Source organism: Drosophila ficusphila, unplaced genomic scaffold (genome assembly GCF_018152265.1).
Source record: "Drosophila ficusphila isolate 14025-0441.05 unplaced genomic scaffold, ASM1815226v1 contig_286, whole genome shotgun sequence".
In the NCBI taxonomy this organism is placed as follows: Eukaryota; Metazoa; Arthropoda; class Insecta; order Diptera; family Drosophilidae; genus Drosophila; species Drosophila ficusphila.
In genome coordinates, this window is record NW_025064189.1 from 8,530,446 (window position 1) to 8,554,337 (window position 23,892).

At 43.3% G+C, this 23,892-nt stretch overlaps 1 protein-coding gene across 1 annotated transcript; it reads left to right on the forward strand.

Moving 5' to 3' along the window:
* LOC108099963 (G-protein coupled receptor dmsr-1) lies at window positions 1-23,736 on the forward strand. Its single transcript, XM_017203654.2, has 5 exons — window positions 1-201; window positions 404-668; window positions 16,438-16,656; window positions 20,398-21,509; window positions 21,757-23,736. The coding sequence occupies exons 3-5, from the start codon at window positions 16,589-16,591 to the stop codon at window positions 22,020-22,022; spliced, it is 1,446 nt and encodes a 481-aa protein (XP_017059143.1). The 5' UTR covers window positions 1-201; window positions 404-668; window positions 16,438-16,588; the 3' UTR covers window positions 22,023-23,736.
* Window positions 23,737-23,892: the final 156 nt, after the last annotated feature.

Consider the following 23,892-nt stretch of genomic DNA (forward strand, 5'->3'; position numbering starts at 1 on the left):
TCGGTGGCGTTCGCATCGTCGTCGCTCGGTCCCTCCAGATAAAGAACTTACCGCCTGCCGATCCGAACCGTTCTGAACCATTCGAACTGAACGCTGACCGCGAATTTGTTGACTTTCCGTGCAGTCGTGCCAGTTGCGTTTTGCGTTCCGTGCGCTGCGGCTGCGTTTCCAGCTGAATTCAAGTTATTTATTTTAAAATCGGTACTAAAATAATACAAAATAATTTTGTGAATTAATCTACAACGGTGTTTTGCGCTTAAAAAAAAAACAAAGTGACTTCTTTTTCCAACATTTTCGAAACAAAACAACAAACAATAAAAAAAGAAGTATTATAAAAAAAATATTATTAATTTTATAACATTTTAATTTTTGCACAATACTTTTCTCTTTTCCTTTATTTAAGAACGTTTTTACTATACTGATTTGTCGTAAAATTCTTAAACTACTATTAACAGACAAATAATTGCCAAACTTAACTAAGCCCATATATGTAACTTTTGAAATAAACAACCAAACATCAAAATGTAATTGCAACCAGGATCGTGCACCTCAACACCTAGAGATTTATCCCGTGATAATGCATTAACTACAGGCAAATATTGCGAAACAGCTGTTGAATAATTTGCATAAATCAACGTTGGAGTAACACTTTCGGCTCTAGTTCTGCAGTAAGTGTCAACCCGTTGAATTATTTGTGCGACAATAAATTACCCAACCTATGTGCGCCCTGCTATAAATATCGCAGTCTACGGGGAACTCTCGAGTGCTTTTCATTGGTAAATAATTAAATGGGAAATTGGGATTGCTTGTTCGCAAGAGTAAAGCCTGATCGAAGGGCTCTCATAAATTTTTTGAGAAATTTAAAGCTACTTAGAGGAGATTTCTACTCGACTTAAGAGCTCCTCGACATGAGAGTAATTGAACGCTTATCGTACAATTGCAGTTAAGTTGGAGCGCGTTTTCTGCAGATTTTCAGGGAATTTATCCGGCTTAATGCCAGTCTAGTCAATTGGGCACCGAGATTGCTTCCTTGCTTCCTTTTTTGTCAATTTTTCAGCGGAGAAATTAATGGAGTGTTGAAGCGATTCTCCGCTTAACACTTGCCCCTCGAGTGGAAGTTCAGATTTTCGACAAAAGCGGCTGCCAAGGGCTCACATTCTCCCACGCAGCACTCGTACGAACCCTTCAAGGATTTCCTGAGGCCATCCCTTTGCCAGTCCATTGTCCCCGCCGTCAAGTCCAAGTGAGTTCTCTATCACAGCAAGATAAAGAAGGCCACAGAGCCGCAAAAAGTGACTTTGTCCTGGTCCTGAAACAATGCAAACAATCACGAAATGGCACTAGGCAAATACAAGAGCTGACCGCTTGCACGTGACATCGGCAAAATAAAAGAAAAATCGAAGACGAGAGAAACAAAAGGTGGCAGAAATAGAAAAAAGCTTTTGCAAACAAACTTCAATAAACAAATGGTTTTCCTTTGTTTTAGTTGCAAATTGTGTTTTAAGAGAGAATTCTTTCTTAAAAATATGAAATACAATCTCCTGTTAAATATTTACATTGAATTGCGCTTGCTAAAATGTTTTTAAGACCCTAAAAGGAAAAAGTAGCGCACCAAATGAATGCCTCCGGTTTTTTTAGATTTAATTCCATGTTTCTTAATAGCCATTACACAAAACAATAAATAAGAGCCCAAGGTAACGCCAAAACGGTTAAAAAAAACAGTGAGCAATAAATTGCCAATTTATTTTTTTTTGTGACCCCCTAAACATTGTCGAAAGCCAAAACAAACTCTTCCGCAAAGTAAACAATACACGAATTTTCTACAATATATTTACCTAGCTTAAAATGCTGGCAAAAAATTGGCTTGTTTATGAAAGCACAGAGTTTCTCCCCAAGCCTTCCCAAAACTAATCAAAAACGAAAAACAAAGTCATCTGTCAATTTGGTGAAACAACAAATAAATAAAATTTAATTAAAGGTTCGTCATGGCACTCAATATGTTGAATTTTGTGGATGACTTTGACGGGGAATTTCAACAAAGTTTGGGTTTGCTTTCACTTCCTGCGCCGTAATGGGATAAGATTTTAATCAAAAATCAGTTGAAACTTTCGCAACTCGGTGGAAACTGCCTCGTCAAACTCGCTAAGACAGTTTGCTGCTTTTCCTCCGTAATTTCCTCTATAAATTATAAATTATATTCAGTTCACCAGCGCTGTTTCACCCCAGAGAGAAAATCGTCTGATTTGCATAACGCGGCGTATGCGTAATAATGATCCAAATCAAGTCTGACGATTTGCCTTATTGACTCTATATTACTTTATTTGCGCAGTCAAATTTTGTAGAGATTTTCCTCAGCTTTTCCTATTGAATTTCATTTATTCTCTCGTGTGTGCTGTGTGTGTGTGTGTGTGTAGGTGTTGTGTTGTTTTCGCCTTTGTTTTATGCACGCACAAATATTTCCTTTTCGGCTTTCATTTTTTTTGCGTGTTTGAGTTCGTAATTTTAGTTGATTTGTGATAAGGGGGCTGCTGATTCCGATTGTTTTCCCATCCCCAAAATCCATTTTTTCTTTTTTTTTCTTGGGTTGACCTGCCTTGACATCGATGTGGGTTGTGGGGCTTTGTTTGTGGGCGCCTAGTTGAGGCTATGCTTATTTTTTATGCTTGTTCGCCGAGATTGGAGGGGTGGTATTCCCATTATGGTGGTTATGGGCTGCGCCTGGCATCAGATCTGTATGAAAATGATATGCCAAAAATACAAAAACAAATCTCCCTCACGTAATGTCAATTACGTTAAAATTACTTTCATTCTTGCCGACGGGCGAAACCGTTTAAGATGGCTTAGGAAATTGAAACATTACATTCGAAGCATGCTGTTCTTAAGCATTCGATAAATCAGAAAATTTTTAAGTATCCTTAAAGCTATGTCGGACTTAACAAGACAAACAAATAAAAGTAGTACTTCCATTAAAAAATACACCATAGCAACATCAAAAAACTTGAACTGCAACGGTTGCTTTCCACCCACGAAATTTTCTCGAACCTCGTTCATTCCACAGCCAAAAAAACGTACTCGTAGAAAAGTTGACTCCTGTTTCGGACTTTTCAACCGACAATTTATTAACAACACCAAAAAAGAGTAGAAAGTTTCCGCCAGACAACAAAAAATGTGACAAAAATGTTGGTGGTGAGCACTTGAGGCGGTTTACAACATCAGCACTCGACTGAGCACAAACAGAAAGCGAAAAACTCGCGATTTAAGTTGGCATCATAAATTCAAAAAAGCCAACAAAAAATAACCAAAGGACGACTCCTGCATAATTTATGAGCGCTCAAGTAGAGCGGAGCTGCAAAGCAACACGACAAAATGCAAACAAATTTCGCGAAAAAAGAAAAACTGCCTAAAAAGATGAGAAACTGTGATTATGATTCGCAACATTTTGCCAGGCCCCGCCCTTCAACGCAATAAGCTCCCATAATTGTTAAATGCTGGGCAAAAGAGTTTGAGACGTGACAGGTTTACAATTTGGATTCGGTGGCTTGGCTCAGATAATCGAGGATAATCTTTAATTTACAAAATATTTAAAAATGCTTTAAATTTATCATACTAAAGTTAAATGAAAGAACAGTTTCGAATACACTTTAAATCAAGTAACTCTTTCAAATGTAAAGGTGTCGTAGCTTTAAGAATCCCTCACGATCTTGAAGAGGACAGAAAATTAAGAAAGAGGACACCTTAATGAAGCTGCGTCATCAGGATCCGCAACATTTGGCAACAGCAAATGGCCATTAAAGGGCGGGAATGTGTCCGATGAATTTAACAGTATGCCGAAATGATTTCGACCTGGCCTCATCACAGTTTCATGAGAGTCCGGCCAGAAGGTCCCGGCGAGGAGTCCTAAGTGCTGCCATTAGTCGCCGTTGCTGCTGATTATAGGATATCCCGGCACCAGGACACCGTCGAGAGTCGCCGTAATAGTTGCCTTTATGACAGACTGAATCCTGGCACTCGGCCAGCGCCAAAGGGTTTGCTCTCCTCGCCGTCCACGAATCCGCAGCTGGAGGCGCAAATAACAGCCTTTGGACAGCATAAATGTCACCACCACCGCACGTAGAATGGGTCTCCGGAATCCATTCGAATTACATTTCAATGTAGGGTCATTCCGGCGCCTCCTACGTTCTTTCTTGCCGGGCACGTAATAGACAGCATTCTAAACTGCAAACGCCTCCCTCATTTATTTATTGCCGAGCAATTGCAGCAATCAAATCGAAATGGGACTTAGCTGTGCAGAGAACGAAAAGTCAGGAACACAAATTTTCGGCTTAAGATAGCTAAGCTTTCTTTTAAATTTGTTGAATTTATTGTTGGCTTTATTTAAACTTGACAGTAATAAAGGAAGTATAGATGGTTTTTGGGGTATTAGTTCCATTATCGATGCTATTCGAGCTCTTGAAAGTCTCAATCCCGCTGGTTATCACGGAAAATTCTTAAACACTTTAAGGTCGAAGGGTTCTTAAATCCCCAATATTTTCCTTCTCTGATTGTTGTTTTCCCCGAAGAGGGCGGAAAGTTCTGCGGACAAAGGGCTGGCTTCGTCGGCTTGTGTGCGTGCGCCATTTGGCTTCGTGTCAGCCAAGTCAGGCAAACAAATCATGGCTAGAACCCCGATCCGAGGGGTTCGTGGGGTTGGGAGGTGGGTGAGTGCCACAATAGCGCGAAAACGCATCGCTAACTGCCAGACACTTTGGCATAATTGGGTCACAAACTAGTCCAAGGATCCGCATCGGATCCATCGATGACGGCTGATGACCTTTCGAGTGCGTGCTCCGTTCCTATAAAGTGCAATCGCTTGCCGACGCATAATTAACGATATGTTGTGTGCACAATATTCGCATGTCAAAGGAATTCAAAGCGCGCCTATCGCAACGGAAAAAGTTGATTAAACATGCGATTGAACATGGATTAAGTTCTGTTCCTTTAATGAGGATTTCGCTATCATTATGAAAATTTACCTACCGTTTAACTCATTTTCCTAACAGAATAACTAAGGGAAAACCCAAGTTTCATAACCTTGTAACGAATACAACTTCTATTGACATTGATTGTACTTATGGATTCGCTTTTAATCACGAATCGCTTTGACCTTGTCTTAATTACACCGCCCCTATTACAATAATCTGCTTTAATGATTGTTTTACCAATTCTACAAACAAACTTGGAGTTGGCTCAAAGTTAATTGGCCTCTCCACTCTTCCGAACTATTTTCCGTTGGCGATACGCATTTTAATGGCCTACCGCTCGCTATAATTAGCAAGCGAAATGAATCAATTTATGCGAGCTCTCACTTTTATGTGGCTACAATTTCGTATTTTGGCTACGGTAAATATTTACTTGTTTTTGTTTTGCCAAGATTGTCACGTTTATCGGCAGTAGTAAAATTGCGATTAGTATTAATACAGAGTAATGCAATGTTTACTTTGTGGACTGAACGATGGGGCATACACACGTTCGAGTATATAATATATAGGGTGTCGAGTAATATACGTAAGGAACCCGAATAAATTACACAATCTTAGCCCCCAGCTGAGTGACAATTTTCTCGGACAAATTCCCCCCAACTACAGGGAAAGTGGCAGGCAAATTTCTCAGCTCTGTAAACAAATCTCCTAAGTGCGAAAACGTGTTTGTCTTTAAGCCTTTTCAACTTGCAGTCCTAAGCAATTTGTACAAGTTAATGGACACCCTGTGCCACTCACATCACTCACATAATTCAATTAGCCCGCTTCGTCCTTAATTACAACTACAAAAGCCGGGCCAAAGGGCAAGGAATCCTGCCCAGCGTGTGGCCACCGGCACGCCCACTCGAGTTCATTGTAATTTCTGTGGTAAAATGCGTAAAATAATTAAAACAACATAAATAATGTTATTATCAACAAGCGCAGCGAAGACAGATGAGGCGGTAGTTGGGGGAGGGGGGAAAAAGTTGCGGAAGGAGCGGCAAGTTCGACCACCACATTGTCCTTGCCTTCGCGCTAAGTAGATTTCAAATTATTCCATTAGTGTTGATGACATTTGGCGAAGGTCCGGCGCCTCCTGATGATGATATGTGAAGAGAAGTGCTAATGCCTGGTCCGTCTGTCCGTCGGTCCGTTTGTCTGGCGAAATTAGATGGGCAACTTAATTAAGCAAAAGTCCGGAGAGCCAGGTCCGGAACCAGAGAAATATCATTCAATTTGTCACCCACTTTATCGCCCGGCGACGACATTCGATCCGATTTCCAGCTGAGTCAGACAAATAATCGCCCGAAACTAGATTTCATCAGGGGCTCAACTAAAAATTAAATGCAAATCGCATGCACGAACGCACCAGACTATGTGATTTATTCGTCTATGCGAGTGTAGGGCCAACGCAAACAGCTCTGCAAATGGATACCCATCAATCAGAGACGAGGACCTGGGCGCCGTAAGATGCGATGCGATGAGATGGGGCGAATTTTCAGGTGGGGTGGGAGATTAATGACACAGGTTCTGCCACTGACAGTGTCATCATGGCGGCTATTTATGTTCTGTAGCCATGGCTTAATAACAGCGAGTGTGTAACACAAATCCCTATCTGGTGTTTGGCCAGGGTAGCGCCTCGTCTCCACTGTCGCCTCCCTGACTTTCGTTCCCTTTATGGTTACATTTTGTCATAATTTGCTTTTTCGCCTGACAGCACAGATAAAAAGCTTTCCCAGCAATTGATTAAAGCTGCCAGAACAGACAGCAGTAATGGTTTAAAGTGTGGGATAAATAAGCGGCCCTGCCACGGATAATAAATTAACTATGGCCGACACGTAGGCACATAAACTTCGAACTGCCCTCCCCTGCTCTCCCATTCCTCCTCCAAGGAGCCCTAAATTTTGTCAAGTGGTCAGCAGAAGGACCCCGAACCCCCGAGGATCCATGCAAACTTAACATTCGAAGCCACCCGCCATTGTAAAACTACACCGAGGTGTACAACAAACGAAAAAGTATTCTTGAAATATTTAAAAACATTTCAGAGCAGGAACTTGAAAATTCCATGTGGAGAAAGACAAACCCAAATATATGAAATGTATGAACAATTTTAATTATATTTATGTGATATAAGCTTTTTTTCTCGGATTCTCGGAATCTCCTTGTATTAAATCTGTTCTTTAATTGTAATTTTGTAATTTCCCTTGGAATTCTCAGCTCGTTTGTTAATTTAAGAGTCAGACATGCGAAAATTCCCAAGCCAGGAATTTCTTTCGTTGAAGTATTTTTCTCCGTGTCCAAAAAAAGGTGCCACCCCACGCACTTGACCTTGCTGGCATTCATTCAGCGAATGACGAGGACGAAGAGGGGGATTAGGGGGAAGGGGGGTAAGGGGGAAGAAACTGGGGAGCAGGCGGCTCAGCTATTTACAGCTGACTTGGCAGTATTTCTTTTTATTCCTGTGCAGCCGCAGGCAGCTGCAGGCTTTTAATTTTTTACAGCTGCTATTTAAAATAAGAAAAAAAGTAGCGAAGGAAAATATGAGCCCCAAAAAGGGCAACCAATCCAAAGTCTGGCTGCGCCATTATTCATATTTTGACAGCCGCCCATGGACGAGGCCCACGCGGCGTATGCGTTTTATTTGCTTTCATGATGAACTTTCTGCATATTTTACGTAGGCCAAATATTTTCCCAGAGCCCTCTTTGGAACTCCCCCTCCCCTTTAAAAGCCTTCGAAAACGAGCAGCTAATGCGCGTGAAAATACTTGGCAACCGGCCCAAGTTGTTAGCTTGATCTTTTTGTTGGTGTTGGGAGTGAAACGTGGATTGCCGGTTTGTTGATTCAGGCCAGAAGGGAAACGCAAATAGTACAGGCCGGGGACTCTGCGACTCAGTCATATTTCACGGGATACGGAAAGCGGGGGGCGGGGAAAACGGGTTAAGGGAACATTCCTCGGTATTGACACTCCCAAATTTCCTGGATAAAATGAGGTATTTGATGAGCCGCCTGCATTTCACCCCACTTCCGAATAATATTACATTTTTGAAAATTTTTTGCCGTGCCCAAAAACAGCTTGTCTATGGTAGATACTTGTATTTACTGAACTTTAAGTCCATTAAATGGTGCGTTTGCACATTTAAAACTTTGTGAAAAGTCGAAAATATCTGTAAATAATACTGAACAAATGTCGAAAGGCTCAGTGCTCATAATTAAAACTTTGCAAACTCATATCAGATTTGGCACCAAGAAAAACCTTTCTTTCATACTTTGTTCAAACTGTCAAGTTTGTGCCACCAGAAATTTAAGTCTTGAGACTCTCTTAAACACTTTGTGCTCAAACTTCTTGCTTACCTTCTTAAACGTCATATTTCGGGGCGACCTTGAGTGATTCCAATTGAAACGTACGAAACTCATAGAAAACAAATTCTTATTTAGCATTTTCTGTTCCTTTGTGACCCCTGGTCTGAACTGTCTGTCTACTGGCAGCCACTCAGATGTCAAGAAAGCCCCCAGGCAGCTGACACAAGAGTTGGCCCGACGAGCGGTCCAATCTTAAAGTTTAACCGAAAAAGTGTACGCATAGTTGCGACAAACAACCGCAAACATCTGCGTGGGTGGAAGCATTTGCATACCGAAAGTAAGGACATGTGTTTGTGCCTGGAATTGATAAGGCCTGCGGCGACGGCCGACAACTTTTGTCGTCCTGCCAAAGGAATGGCTCTTGCATAATTTAGCCCGCCATCATCGGCAGGAACAATGGAGCGAACTCAACTAACATTGATTTAAGCAGGGCTGTCATAAATTTGAATATAAATAAACAAAATGGTGTCGGGCCCATAAATAAGTGTGACAAGCCCCTCGGAAGTCTCAGGTGTGTTTCAGTCAGTTTGAATGCATTTGCAGGCCAAAATGTTTACTAAATAAATCGCTTAAGGTTAATTTTCCATAATTTATGTGCGAAAGGGTTGCAAAAAAGCGTACATAAATCAGGTTTAGGGTTACAGGTACCTTTTTATTTAACCATTCGCTGATAACACACTTAAAATTTATTTATTTTATTTTTTTTGCGGTGGGATTTTGTTCTATTCTGGACTCCACTGTTAGTTTTTCTTAAAATTTAATCGGCCTCCAATTCGGCCGACCTTTCGCTGCCAAGAACCCTCTTCGATGTGGGCAAATCTGCTTATGAGTTATGATCGCAGATAGCCAAGCCCTTGGGCCAATGCCACTTTAAACATGGCCTTCATCTTGTATCGGCCTCGGACTTGTCCCTAATTTTATTTGCTCTGGTCATGGCAATTACATTGCCTGGACACACTCGTGTTCCATTTCGTGTTGTCTATTTTTGTGTTGGCCAAATGAAATTAACACAGCATCAACCGAGACCGAGAAAATAGAGGGGGAAAGCACACATGAAAATGAGATGCCATCAGAGGGCGGCCAAGGGGGCGGGGCGACGGCGCAGCAGGCGGTGAAATATCAATGGCAGAACAGCGGGAGATGCTGGTTGAAGACCGTTTTCCATGGCTGCTACTTATGCGTGCAGCCCACACGCACACGAAAGCTCCCCGGGCGGACCCACAGACACACTGGAGAAAATTGTGCACTGCAAAAAATTAATAACCAAGAAAACGGAACAAAATAATACAAAATAATACAAAAATACCAAAAAGAATAACAGCTAATAAATAACTATAAGTATAAATATTACCCTATTAATTTAATATAGAACAGCTTTGCATACTCTGCCATTCAAAGAACCAGATTTAACAAGGCAATATAAAGATGATACTTAAAGTTTACTACTCTTGCAAAGAGCAAGTATGGAACAAGGACACTGAAAGTCCTGTCTTGCAGTGCAAGCATCTACATACACAAACCATATTCGTGCGGATTCCTCCGTTGGTTCGCAGTGCTGTCAGAGCCTCGCGCTGCTCATTCATATCCATTGTGGGGGGAAAATGCAATCAAATTACTTTGATGTTTCCATTAATGTCGTTTACTTTAACGCTGAGCAGCAGCGGCAGCAGCAGTCGAACCACAACTGAGCCGGAATGATAATGTCGGAATCATCTGTTTTGCAGTTTGCTCCTCGGAATGCCTCATTTGATGTCTCTGTTTGCTCTCCCCGTTGCCAGTCGCCAGTTGCCAGTTTACCAGTTTAGCGGAGGAGCAGTTGTTGTTGCAAATCAGAGCACAATGTCCTGCCTGGCATTTTTATTGAGCCCGATGAACGCGTCTCAAAGGACCAGGCCCCAAGGCGCTCGACAAGCAATTCATTTGAGTTATTATCTCGGTATCAATGGCCGTCGGCCGTCGGCATCCTGCGGAGTCGGGCAGCGTCCTTAAAGTAGGTTTTAAATGCTCAGTGTGTGTTCCCTTGGATTCGCTTGGAGAAATCCCTGCAGCAGCATTGTGCAAAGTGTCATTTCCGTTTTGGCTTTATGACATTTCCCGTCGCCATTATCTGGAAACCCATTTTTATCCAACAGTTTCCATTGTTTGCCGAGGAGAAGAAAACGCATTTCCTGCTCTCAAGCTCTGCCGCGAAATGCAAACACTTTCAGCGAGCGGAAGTGCAAGACGCTGGCTAAATGTGGCTTAACTTTCCCGCTTAGTGACTACTGCACACAGCCAGTTTGGTAACCAAATTTCAATTAGAAGATGGCAAACAGCGGCTAGGATTTTTTCCAATTATTCTGTCAACTCGCCATTTCTGCCTGAGCAAATTTACACTTCTTGAGATCAAATTTTTAATTACTCTGCCGTTCGCTATTTACATAATTTCATTTCACGTTCACACCTTCGCCCTGACCTTGTCTGCCTTGCCTTTCTTGACGAGTGGGTGGCAGTGGGTGGTGGGTTGTGGGTGGTGTTTGGTGGGTGCACTGACAGCAAGACCTTGTCAAGGCCTGCTCGCGCCCCAATGCCTCGCTTTAATGATAGACGACGACCTCTCCAGAACTGGGCTCTTCAGGCGACCCAGTCAAGCCAGTCAAGCAGGCCATTCAGCGAAATGGCCAAGCAAATAGGGCGGGCGGCCGAAAGGGGCGCGGCCGTAGACCAAGCAGCCATGCACTTGACAAGCTGGCCAATTGTTATTGGCCTGGCCGAGAGGCGGGCGAGAGCAACAGCTGATTATTATCGTACACAGAAGGTCAAGCCATTAGCATTGTACAGTTCATAAGTGTTTAATTTGACATATTAATTTTAAGGCATTACTAAAGTTGAGCAGATTCATATAAGGTCAAACATTAAAGTTGCAAAATTATACATTTTATAAATAGGGAGTTAGGTAATATTCCTTTTACTTATAAGAAGTTTCTGGACTTAACCAATTTATTAAATAGAAGTGGGAAATCGTTCCAATTGTTTAGACAGATTTAACTGAGCTAAGCAAACCAATTTAATTTGAATGTAACGATTTGACTGTATTTTTTTTATTTGTTGGAAATGCTATTATCTAGCCCACAACTGTACATCATACCATCAGAAAAAGAAAGTTCGAGGCAGGTAATTTTTGCTGCGCGGCACACGTGCTTCACGCTTGATTTGAGCTTATTGAAATGTTGTTTACTTTGTTAATTACTTAGCTGGCAGGGCCATGAAATAGATAGGCAATTACCAAACCCAATGGGTGACCGAATTGCCGGCAATCAAACGCCCATTCTCCACATTTCCACCGTCAGTTTCGACTTTTTGCCACTCAATTAAGGGGCATTGTTTCGAGTTGCAAAGTGAAACTACTTGCACTGCACTCCGTAAATGTTTGCACATGTGCCAAAGTTTTTGGCAACAAATTGCTGGTCTGTCAGCCAACACGTCTCAGTTTGACCCGAATATGCATCGCACTCTGTGTAATCTCTTTCGGGCTTCGTTTGAAAAGCAAAGCCAAACTTCTGTGCAAAATTATTGACTCTGTTATGAACTCATGTGTAATTGCATTGATAAGCTCAGTTTTGTTTTGCGGTTTGAGGTTCGCCCGTGTGTTTGGGTGGTCAAAACAATGGGAGTAATTACACATACCCGGCTTTAAATTTAACTCTGTAAGCGGCTTAGGCGCTCCAGCCGGCTTATCATTTAATATACTTAATGCGGCCATTGTCTATTTGTACAGCCGCATGATCTGCCGCCCACTCGAGTCTAAGGCGCATTTATAGAACAATTGATTCGCCGCAGACAGAATTCAATTTCGTCTGCGAATGTCGCTGCTCTGCATACTTAAAACTCTTTGAGGCCGAAATTAGCCCCGAGCTTACTCGCTCCACGGTGTCTCCCACCTTTTTGTTGGTCTCCTTTTTTGTGTTTTTTGCGGAATCCCCCTCTTGTTGTTCTTGGGGAATTACTCACTCAGACATGACTACATGACGTATGCCTGATACACAAATTCCAGTCAACAGGCGACAGAGCCGAAATAAAGCGAGAGCACAGTCGAATTTTTGTGCCACTTCCATGGAATCTTCTCGTGCGGAGGCGAGCAATTTGCCAAACGAACAATGACAACTGGATGACATTTGAATTATGCCTGCGCAGCGTGTGTATTACAAGGTCGCGGTTTCTGTGGCCACCTGTGCGTATGAGTAACGAGTCGGATTGTAGCAGAAATCGTTGGAACGGGATTCGCATGTCGTCTAATTACATCGACGAAACTGATTCTTTCGGGCGAAACTTTTTCGAGAACAGGCGGTGGAAGAAAAACACGCGTAAGTAGCGAAACTTTGACAGGATATTTGTAGGGAAGTCAGACTGACTGGCATCCTGACACAAATATTTAAAGATTGTACCGGTATTTATGTTTGTTGAGAATCACCTCCTCCTCCTTTTCCTTGGGATACACCCTCCTCCTCTTCCTCCTTGGGCTACACATCCAGTCTTTCGGGCTGTCATGACTGGCAACTTGTGTCCATGCGAGCGCAAGTGGCATCACCATCAAGTCATCGTCGTGACAAACGGCTGCAGCCCTCCAGCGGTTGGGTTACAGAGTTCGCCGGGGAATACCCCAGTCCTGCCCCCAACATCCGGCAGAAGTGCAAATTGAAAGAGCCCCAAGCGGGGAGGGCGGGGCATCCAAGATACTTAGGACTGCAGTGCAAGAAAGCAGCTGAGATGTCCCTTTAAAAAAAGATTGTTTAAATTAAGAACAAATATTTATCACACCCACTCAGTGCTGGTGTATTTAAAAAAAAAAGTTTCATATTAAATTTAATTTAAAACCACATTTGTTGTTATATACATTCATTGTTCTTAGTTATTCCTAATAATACCCAACAATATTTCAATGCTCTAAAGAATTCATAAAAAAGATTGCATTATCCATGCAGAAATAACATTTTATAACACCACAGACAATTTTATTCATTCTGGCAGCTCAAGTTCTTATGCAATTTAGTTATTTATGAGAATCTTATTGCATTTGCATTTGCCTCCTTTATTGCCGCACTTGGTGCTATCTCTCCATTAAATGTATAAATAATTTCTGCTTTTTTTCGCCGTGTGGCCTTGGCTATTATCCTTTCCCCGACACACTTGAGATCCTGCCGACGACACACTCGCTGCATTCGCTCAAAGTTTCCAGCACTAATGGTACGAGTATCCAACGCACTATAATTCTAATCTTTTTGTTTTCTTTTGGCATTCCTCAAGAGATTTCCCTCATTAAATTCCTGGTCAGCAGCTTTAAGGTTTACTTTGCCAAATTGTTAGAGGGTAAGCATTCCTTCCACTTGGCTGGCGAAAGCACTTATCTCAAATTTGATCAACTCGAGCCACAACTCCAGCTGTCCATCTTCACATGGAGGGCGGGATGGGGAATGACTTTCCCTGTTCCCTGTTCCCTGTTCGATACTTTTCACTTCCTGTTTTCTTTCGGCTAACCGTTTAGAAAACAATTTAAAATAATGCCACTGCAGAAAAGCAAGGCAAACACGAGGCGAATAGCAAGTTTGCAGACGTGAAGAGGAACAAAATGCAAATAAACGAGCGTAGAACAAACAGCCGGCGAAGAAAAAGTAAACAGGGTAGCAAAACAAGCAATCAATAATCAATAAGCAGTAAATATAATTTTGAGCAGCGGTAAATAGCAACACTCGATGCTGGCTTGAATCGAAGAGCAGATTTCCCCCAGCTTGAATTCCATTTGCCGTTTTCTGCTTTCCGGATCCCCTGCCACTTTCGCCAGGGATAAGTTGTCATTCAGAGAATATCTGCTGTCCGTTCCTGCGATTTCTATAGCAGCACGGAGTCCTGCAATATGGGCGTGACATAACTGGTTTATCGGACGAGGGGCGGCCACCACGCCCACTGGTCCACAGTTCCATGGACCGACGAACAAGCCTCTCGCCATGCGGAAATCAGTTTTCATTTCGATTTCTCGTTCACCTTTACCCACATGATGGTGGCCTTATTTACGCTCCCATTGTTGTTTTCCCCGCTCGGTGGACCGTGTCCAGATGAAAATGTTATTCAGGCCTGTCATTAGACTGCTCTTCATGGGCGAAATTAATTTTGAAGGCAGTCGTACTTACAGTCAAAGAAATATTTATTAAGGAGTAGTTCAGATCACAGGAAACATCTATTTATTTTTAAAGCTTGTGTTTTAAGAGTTTACTTTTCAATTATGTTGCTTAAACATTTTCGATATTATTCTTAATACCACCTTTGCAAGATCTTTAAAGAATAAATATGTTAGTTAGTTCATAGATAACATTTATAATATGTTACTGCCGCACTAGGGCCAAGTTTTTATCTCAGTGAAAAATCGCTGAGGCCCTTTGCTCCACACTCTCTACTTGTAATCTGTTGAGCCACCAGACTTTGTCTGTGCGGCAGCCGCAAATGGCATTGGCATATTATTCTTCGCTATTGTTTGCAAAAATTATAGCATACATCTGCGGGCAACCGGCAGCTGTCACTCATTAATCATTTCATTTGTCACCTCCTCAGGACGCACACACAACCACATACACATGCGTGATGAACGGCGCAATCATCCGGCCGTATATGGCCACTATATATTCGCAATTAATACAAAATTATTTCCGCTGGGCGGTGGCAGAATGTATCGAATAAACCGAGGCGATTGCATGGTGCTCTGTTTTTGCACAAACGGCCCATCAAGCGACAATTAACTTATGTAATCGAATTATAGCCCGGCACGTTTTTAATTAATACAGCTTCGCCGTTTATATTGTGTCATAATAATGGAAACAACAATTACATCACTCAAATGGAGCGCAGCATCAATCAATTAATTTCGGCGCCATTTGATGTGGCTAGGCCAAAGTATTACATTTTCCCCGAAAGGCGGCTGTATAAATTAAATTTTAGCTACTTGAGCACTTAATTTGCGTGGATAAATTAACCTTTGGTTCATTTACCAGCATCCAAAAGGGAGCACAAGCAAAGTGGAAATTTGCAAATCAAATTACTAAGCTTCCTCCACATTAGCAATTCGTACTTCGCAAATTTTACCGCCTTTCCCCCGCATCTGTTTCTGCGCAGCCGTCTCTGCATATTTAAGCTGTGTGCTGGCTTTGCGGTTTCTGTGCTTCATGGAACGTGTTAATTGCAGCCACATCCCTCCCCCTCGACCCCACCGACCCCAGCAACCCCCGAACGCTTTCCAGCGCTTTCCCGGCGCTTTTCCGCTCCCAACTGCAGCCGCCTAACAAATGCAATTAAAATCTTTGCGCAAAGAAATTGTTGCAGCAGGCACGCAGAGATATGGAGGAGTTCCGGAGGACAGACAACATATTGCCCACGTCCGAGAGAAATGTGTGCGGACAAAGCGGACCAAAGAGGATCCCTAAAAAGGACGAACAAATCGCATTTATCTCTGGCCACGCTCCGGCCAAACAAATCTAATTTGGACCGCACGATGGCTCCGGATATTTTATGTACTCGACTCGGAGATTTTTCTCTCCCGATCTCGTTCTGTTTCCCTCATGAGCCTTTGGCCAAATTAATTTATTTATGGACTAGACAAAGTCAGTAGGTTCGGTCTTTAAAGCAACACTCGTATCATATATGCTGGGCTACCCAAAATACCAACCTACCGATTATCTATTGGTGGCTTTAACATCCTCAGAGGGTATCAAGCTAGTCTTAATCTCAAGATCTTTGCGTTTCCTTGCCTCGAGTGCACTTTCCCCGCTGCTAATTAAGCTGCAATGATGCTGCTGGGATGCTGAGAGGATGCTGCCTCAGCAGTCGTTGCACGAAGTGGTTAAGTGGAAAGTCCACGAAGTGAATTTATATTTTGCCGGCCATTCAGTAATCGGCTTAGGGCAGTCGCCACAACAACAACCGCGGCCTGTGCATCATGCAATATTTAATCACATTAGTTGATGGGGTAACGCCGTGTACGCAATAGTTTACTATCCACATTAATTATACGTCATGTTGGACAATAGCCCCTAACTTTCCGCCCTCCACTTGCAGGAGCTGCTCGCCAGTAATTAATTATTGATGCATCTGCTGCGGAGGCTCCGCCCGGCTGTCCTTGGCAGCAGAGCCAGTTGCAACGGAGAGTGACGGCCAGCAATCACAATAGACGGCAGCGGCAGCGACAGCGGCAGCAACTGTTGCAACAATGGCCAGTGGCAACAACGAAACTGCGCCGCTCTACTGCGGCAGCGGCATGGATAATTTCCACACAAGGTAAGCGACTTTTCCCAATGTCATGGCCAAGGCCGAGGGGGGTTTTTCCCCTCCATCCCTCCCCCAGACATGGCGACAACAATTCGAAATCGGGGCCCAAAACATCGCCATTAGGCGGAGCATGGGGAATCGCTCAGAAATCGATTATCGCCTCCGTATTTAGGGCGGGTGGCTGGTGGCTTCAGTTTTGATTTGCCATACAATTTTCTCGGGCGATTAAACGAAGAAGCAGAAATAAAAACAGATTTGTCAACAGCAAGGTCAACAATTGATGGCCGAAATCAATTTAATTGATCATTTCCTTTAGGCCAGCGAAGTGCCCATCTGCTGCACCCATAAAAAAGTGAATCGGGGACTGCGGGTATTTATATTCCTTGCATGCCAGAAGGTCGTAAAACCTAAAGTTGATGATTAAAACGGTGCTACAGGCTTTATGGCGGCGTAGGAAATTCAATTCCCGTCCGATAACGCTGAAATTTCATAAATGGAAGTGATAATAAATAGTTGAGCCCATAGGCCATTTAGTCCATCCAACCGTAGTTACCCCGATTAGGTTTCGATTGAGGTGACGTTGCTGATTTTTGACAGGAAGGGCGAACTATTGGCTTTCACTCTCGATGATTAATATCAAACAAATTGTTTCAATGGCAGAATCGTCAGGTTTTATTGGTTTTTGTTGGCAAAATAGTTTTTTATGAATATTGATCAGAAGTCCATCCGATATCCCGCAGTTTATTGTGCCACTTTATCTCCTCTTTGTTTCATAAATAAAGAATATTACCCAATCGACACATAAATCATTGATGGTCATTTATTTGCCGTGATAAAGTTGTGCCCTCTGCCAACTGCGAATTATTCATTCTACGGCTGCAAAGCGGCCCACCCTACGGAGTGGCCTGCTGGCCAGGCTTTTAGTTTTAATTAGAGCCAGTCTGGCCAGTGTTAATGGCCACAAAGTGGCCGCTCCACAGAATCGCAGAATGCGAGCCGCTTCGCCTTAATTAAAGGTGGAAGCCGGAGTTTGAAAGATGACTGTATGGCAATTAGATGTGTAGCCAAACACTTGGCCATTTACTTTTGTGTCAAAGACGTGCCAAATTGCCGGCGAAGGCGACACTTGACGCTATCACGCCCCAGACAGACAAGACCGCCCAAGATGGCCGAAAGCCACCCACTGCCGCCCAAAACCACCCACTCAGTCGTCTCCAGGCACCACTCAAGCGGCAAAGGAACCCCAAATCCCCCTGAACATCGAGCCCCAAGTCTCCAACACCACCGAAAAGTACAAGAATACAAGTCGAGCGCCAATGTGTCACACACCGCCACCGCCACATCGAACAACCCTTCCCCTGGCGGCAACGTGACGTATACGCAATACGTATACTATATAAATGGCAAAGCGAAAATGGGGCCCTAAAAGCTGAGGAAAAAACCGCAACAAAACACGCACAAAACAAGCAATTAACATAAATAATAAAGAACGCACAAAGGCGGCTGGCTGCCGGTTGCCAGAGAGAAAAGCCCCCAAAAACCGAATAACCGAAAAACCGAAGAACCCCAAAAATGTTGTAAAATTGCTTCTGGAAAATTTTTAATTTCCAAATGCGCTGGCGCTTTTTGCGGCCGTGTATTCCCCAAACAAATAAAACAAATAAGCACACGTCGTCTGACGTTTCATGTTAAAGGCTTCTCATTCTGACGGACAGGATACAGAAAAATAACATACAGAAAAAAAGGCCAAACAGCATCGAAGTGAGGTGTGTCTACGTGCCCCGAAAACAGCGAAATTGAAACGCTTTCCGAATGCCGGCGACACTTTTCGGTGGCACAACCCTCGTCGTCGGAACTCCTGGGGAATTTACAACTCCATTCATCAAACTCACGAAAACTTTGGCTGCAACGCATTCCTTCGTTGGCTTCGTTGTCGCAGGATTTTACCTTGGTCAAAATCCAGACTCCCAGCCATCGCTGAGTCTAATTTATGGCCTTTGATAATCCATGTTGATGAATGGCAGCCACGACAACGACGGCGACGACATGAATGAAGTCCTGGAATTGTTTTGGGCCACGACCGCATCGGGGGGCGGCTGTTGTCGGCTCAAAGTTATTGGGCCAGAAATCAGGCATAGTCAGCTGTCGAAATGAGCCCCGAAAAGCAAGCAAGCTAGGCAAAACAAACGGGTGTACACCGGAAAACGCATGTCATTCATAATAAAAGCTAAGCTTTCAATGTAATTTATTGTATTGTTTCTAAGAATTTTTAATTTTAAGTTTACCAACTATAAAAGCGTTTTTGCCTTCGCTGTTCCATAATAGAGCTCATTTTTAATTTAAGCATACAGGTTGGCATTTTCAGAAGCAACTTACTCGAAAGTAATTAAAAAGAAAAATTGTTTCTCTACATTTTTGTTTTTGTTGAAGTAGATATGAAACCCTTTATTCTTTGTTATCCATGAGAGCGTAAGCTTTTCAAGGCAATCCCTTCGAACGGAAAGTTTTATGCCAAGTTGGGCATTATTTTTCCTCTCTAGCTTCCCAAAAGTAACAGAGACAGTTTCCATTCCCCTGCAGCTTATTGCATGGCCGGTAAGAAAGTTTTTTCAGTTACAGGCTACAGCTCAGGCTACAAAATTTGGCTGGGAAACAAATTAATATGAACTGGGGAGCATTCTCCGGAAAAAACCCCTCAACTCTGGATATTGGAATTGGAAATCTGGCTCGATTGCGCAGGACCACCTGCAGTTTTGGGGACCACGACTAAAAAGTTGACCACAAATTTGGCTTACATGCTGCAATAAAACTGTCATTCGGTTGGGACTCCGTCTTTGTTTCGGGCGAATGGGGAATTTCGCACGAAAGCAATAAACAATTTGGCTAAAGTCCTGACAGCGACAGGAGCAGCAGGACACACACGTGTCACTCCACTTAGAACACACAGAGTTTATTAAACATTTTTCCCCGCCAGTCAACCGCAGAGCGCCAGGATGCAGGCGTTAAAGTGTCCTTTCAGTGGCCTCGCCCCGCAGTTCCCTGAATAAATTTTATGCTAAGTCTAATTTGTTGGCTGCAACTTGCACAAAAGCAGAAAGCAAACAGGCCAGAAATGCCGAAAGGCAAAGACCAAATGAGAGCGTTGAGAGCTTCGGTTTTTCCTGTGCCAAATTCCCTAAAACTTTGGCTAGAAATTTGAATCCTTTGCCTGCGCTTCCCTCTGCCACGTTTTTTGGCCCTCAAAGTGCTCGACGAAAACTAAACAAAAGCTGGTAAAATGTTTATCCCAAAGGGGCGGCGTGGGCGTGGCTGGCTGAGGCCCTGGGCTCTAGTGAGTTTATTGCCTCAACTGCTGCAAATGCTTCTGTTTGGCAAGCCAACGGAAATGGCTTTCGCAGGGTTTTATTGCCTGCTTGGCTAAAACGGAGGGGGCTCCTCGCAGAAGTAACAAATTGGTTAGGGCTAACTAGAGCATAATAACCAAAACATAATTTGCGTGCTACCCACCACTCAGTCACTCGCTTGCGATTTGTGGCTCTATTACTCTTGAGAAAGGAGTATCTTTAGTGGGGTGTCGCCTGAAGATCTAGACAGTATCTATAAGTAAATGGGGAGAAATTGAAGCTGTATCTAAATAAATTAATACTTTTAATGCTTCACCTTTAATTGAATTTACATCTAATGAATGAATGCTATATGAGTATATTGGCATACCCATCTTAATATCCCTATTCCTTTCTATTTCTGAAGCTACAAAAACATGCATGGCTACGTCTCGCTGGTGGTCTGCATCCTGGGCACCATCGCGAACACCCTCAACATCATTGTGCTGACGCGAAGGGAGATGCGCTCCCCCACGAACGCCATCCTCACGGGTCTGGCGGTGGCCGATCTGGCGGTGATGCTGGAGTACATCCCGTACACCATCCACGACTATATCCTCACCGATAGCTTGCCCCAGGAGGAGAAGCTCAGCTACAGCTGGGCGTGCTTCATCAAGTTCCACTCGATTTTCGCCCAGGTCCTGCACACCATTTCGATTTGGCTGACTGTGACTCTGGCAGTTTGGCGCTATATAGCGGTGGGCTATCCGCAGAAGAATCGCGTCTGGTGCGGAATGAGAACCACTATAATAACGATAACCACGGCTTACGTGGTGTGTGTCCTGGTGGTGTCCCCTTCGCTCTACCTGATCACTGCGATTGCCGAGTCTGTGGACCAGCTGGACGCCAATGGCAAGGTGATAAACTCCATCCCGATGACCCAGTATGTAATTGACTACCGAAACGAGGTGATGGGTGCCAGGGCGGCCGCCCTGAATGCCACGCCTCCCACCATGGCGCCGAACGAAACCCTGTGGTTGAACGTAAGTTCGTTGATTACTTCCACAACCACCACCACCACGCCAGCACCACCCACTCCGTCGCCGGTGGTGCGAAATGTCACGGTCTATCGCCTGTACCACAGCGACTTGGCGCTGCACAACGCCTCACTGCAGAACGCCACGTTCCTCATCTACAGCGTGGTGATCAAGCTGATACCCTGCATCGCCCTGACCATCCTCTCGGTCCGCCTCATCCTGGCTCTCCTGGAGGCCAAGCGGCGGCGGAAGAAGCTCACCAGCAAGCCCTCGGCTCCGGCTGCCAGCAATGGCACCAAGTCGGCGGTCAACGGAAAGGCCGCCGACCGACCCAGGAAGAACAGCAAGACCCTGGAGAAGGAGAAGCAGACGGACCGCACCACCAGGATGCTGCTGGCCGTCCTGCTGCTCTTCCTGATCACCGAGTTCCCGCAGGGCATCATGGGTCTGCTGAACGCCCTGCTCGGAGACGCCTTCTTTCTGCAGTGCTACCTAAGACTGAGTGAGTGAATACAAAACGAACAAAAAGCCTTGCTTGTTTGATAACAAGAATTTATTATTTCTGGAAGAATCAAATAATTTCTTTAGTGAAGAAAAATAAAACTATAATTTATTTAAAATGTTTTTATTTAAATATACGCTTGTTATTTTCCTTTTATCGAAACAACTTTATTAATAACTTGCATAGTATTTTATCTAGTTTAAATGACTCTCAATCAATCACTTCCTCTCACTCCCCTCGATTCCAGGCGACCTAATGGACATTTTGGCCCTGATCAACTCCAGCATCAACTTCATTCTGTACTGCTCGATGAGCAAGCAATTCCGGACCACGTTCACGCTGCTGTTTCGTCCCAAATTCCTCGACAAGTGGCTGCCGGTGGCGCAGGACGAAATGGCGGCTGCTCGAGCGGAGCGCTCGGCGGTGGCGCCTGTCCTGGAAAAAGGACGCCAGCAGCCGCAGGTGGTGATGGCGACCACGACCACCAACATCACGCAGGTGACGAACCTGTAGCACAGGAGGAGCCGAGGTCGCCGCAATCTGCTCAGCCGGCTGCTGAGTGTCCTGAAACGGCGGCGGAGGGAGTCCTCCGGAGGAAGGGGTCGCCGGACGGGCGGGGCGGGGAGCGGGAACGGAGCTGTGGAGCCGGAGGCGGACCCCCTGGCCCTGCAGTTCCAGGCCATCGTCGTGGTCGTGGACAAGGTGAGCGGGGCCACGGACCACCAGCTTTACTCCGCCGAGCAGGCTCGAATTGTGACGTAGTTTAATGTGTATCATGCCTAGATGTCCTTGTAAAAAGTAATATAGTTGTGTAATAACCCAGCTAAGCACGAGATACTTGCGTACTTTGGTGGCGAATCGTAAAACCGAATAGTAATAATAATAAAACGCTGGCTCATCACTCATACGCTCGATTGAACTTTGCTCTATTCCCTCTTCACACTCAAGTGGAAGTTGTAAAAATGCTGTGCATAAATTCACACATACAGCTGTGATCAAAACGGTAGTAAAAGTATTCTATATTGGTTATGCTAAATTCAGGTTCATTTTATTATTTGAAAACGTTTAACGTGTACAAGATTTAATTTTTATTTCAAAGAGAAACAAGGGAATGAATGTTGCAAGCGAGTTCGTAAATTCATTTTAAATTCTTTGGTACATTATTTTCTTAGGCAGAGCTTTATTTATTTTATTTCGCTAGTACAGCCCCGCTTTTATTATCTTGAACACAGCTGTGCAGATTTTCCGCATAAATCAAATCAAAAATCGTAGCTCTTGCATCTTTTCCATTTTGATCCCATGTATTTTCAAGTTGATTCACCCGCATAAAGTATGCAGTAGACGTGCTGACTCAAAACTACGAATTTTTGGCAACGACTTAAGCAGAATATTTCAAGATGTTGTACATAATATTTATACAAATTGATGTCCGTATGTTAAATAATTGCAACTAGATGTAATTGAAAATTTAATGTCTCAAAATAATTTGTAAAGCCTTAGCCCAGTTTTTATGCAACCATTGGACAAGCAAGTGGAAGTTGCAGTGAAGTGCGATAGTTAAATAAATCGGATTTTGGGCTGTGAATGAAATTATAATTTTTCTTGAACTCATTTGGAAATGCACACACTTTTCAGGAGTTTACTGAGTTAATTGAAAATAATTTAAGAGCAGTCACTGCAGCTGACCGAATAATCCAATGCAACAATGCATAAATGTTTACCAGTTTTTCCCTCTTGGGAAAACTGCACATCGAAATCGAAATCGCTTAAGCCCCTCGAAAAATGACAAATGGACAGCGAACGCATAAATTATGATGATTGAAGTATTTGCAATTGAGCCCCGACAAATATTTTCAATCTCGTTAATAATTAACACATACATCAAGAACACAAGCCTACAAATAAGTAAATGTGAATACACAATGAAAATGTATAACTTTGTTGCTTTTACAACGATTCAATTAACTACTAAATTGAAAGAAATTACTTCAAGCCTATACGTTTAAATATATTATAAAGTTGCCACTTCGCCTACTGAAAGTAAGCATAAATACTAGTTTAATTGTTGTTTGTTATACCTATTTAAATATACGGATAAGTGTGATTTAAACTACTTAATTGAACAACTGCGAGCCACAAAAAGGTTTATTAGAGCGTAATTAAGTTTTTATATAGCTAAAAAAAAGGTTAATAAGCTCACTGATTGGTATTTAAATTTAAGCAAAGGCTAAACACACAATAAATTAAATTAATTCCAGTTGAGTCTCTTTTATTGCAAGCGAAACATCATTTTAGAACAATTTATGCGAGTTTTTCAATTATTTTTAATAAGGCCAGTGAAATGACTGAAGAAACTCCCCTTTATAACATATTTTATCAAAGT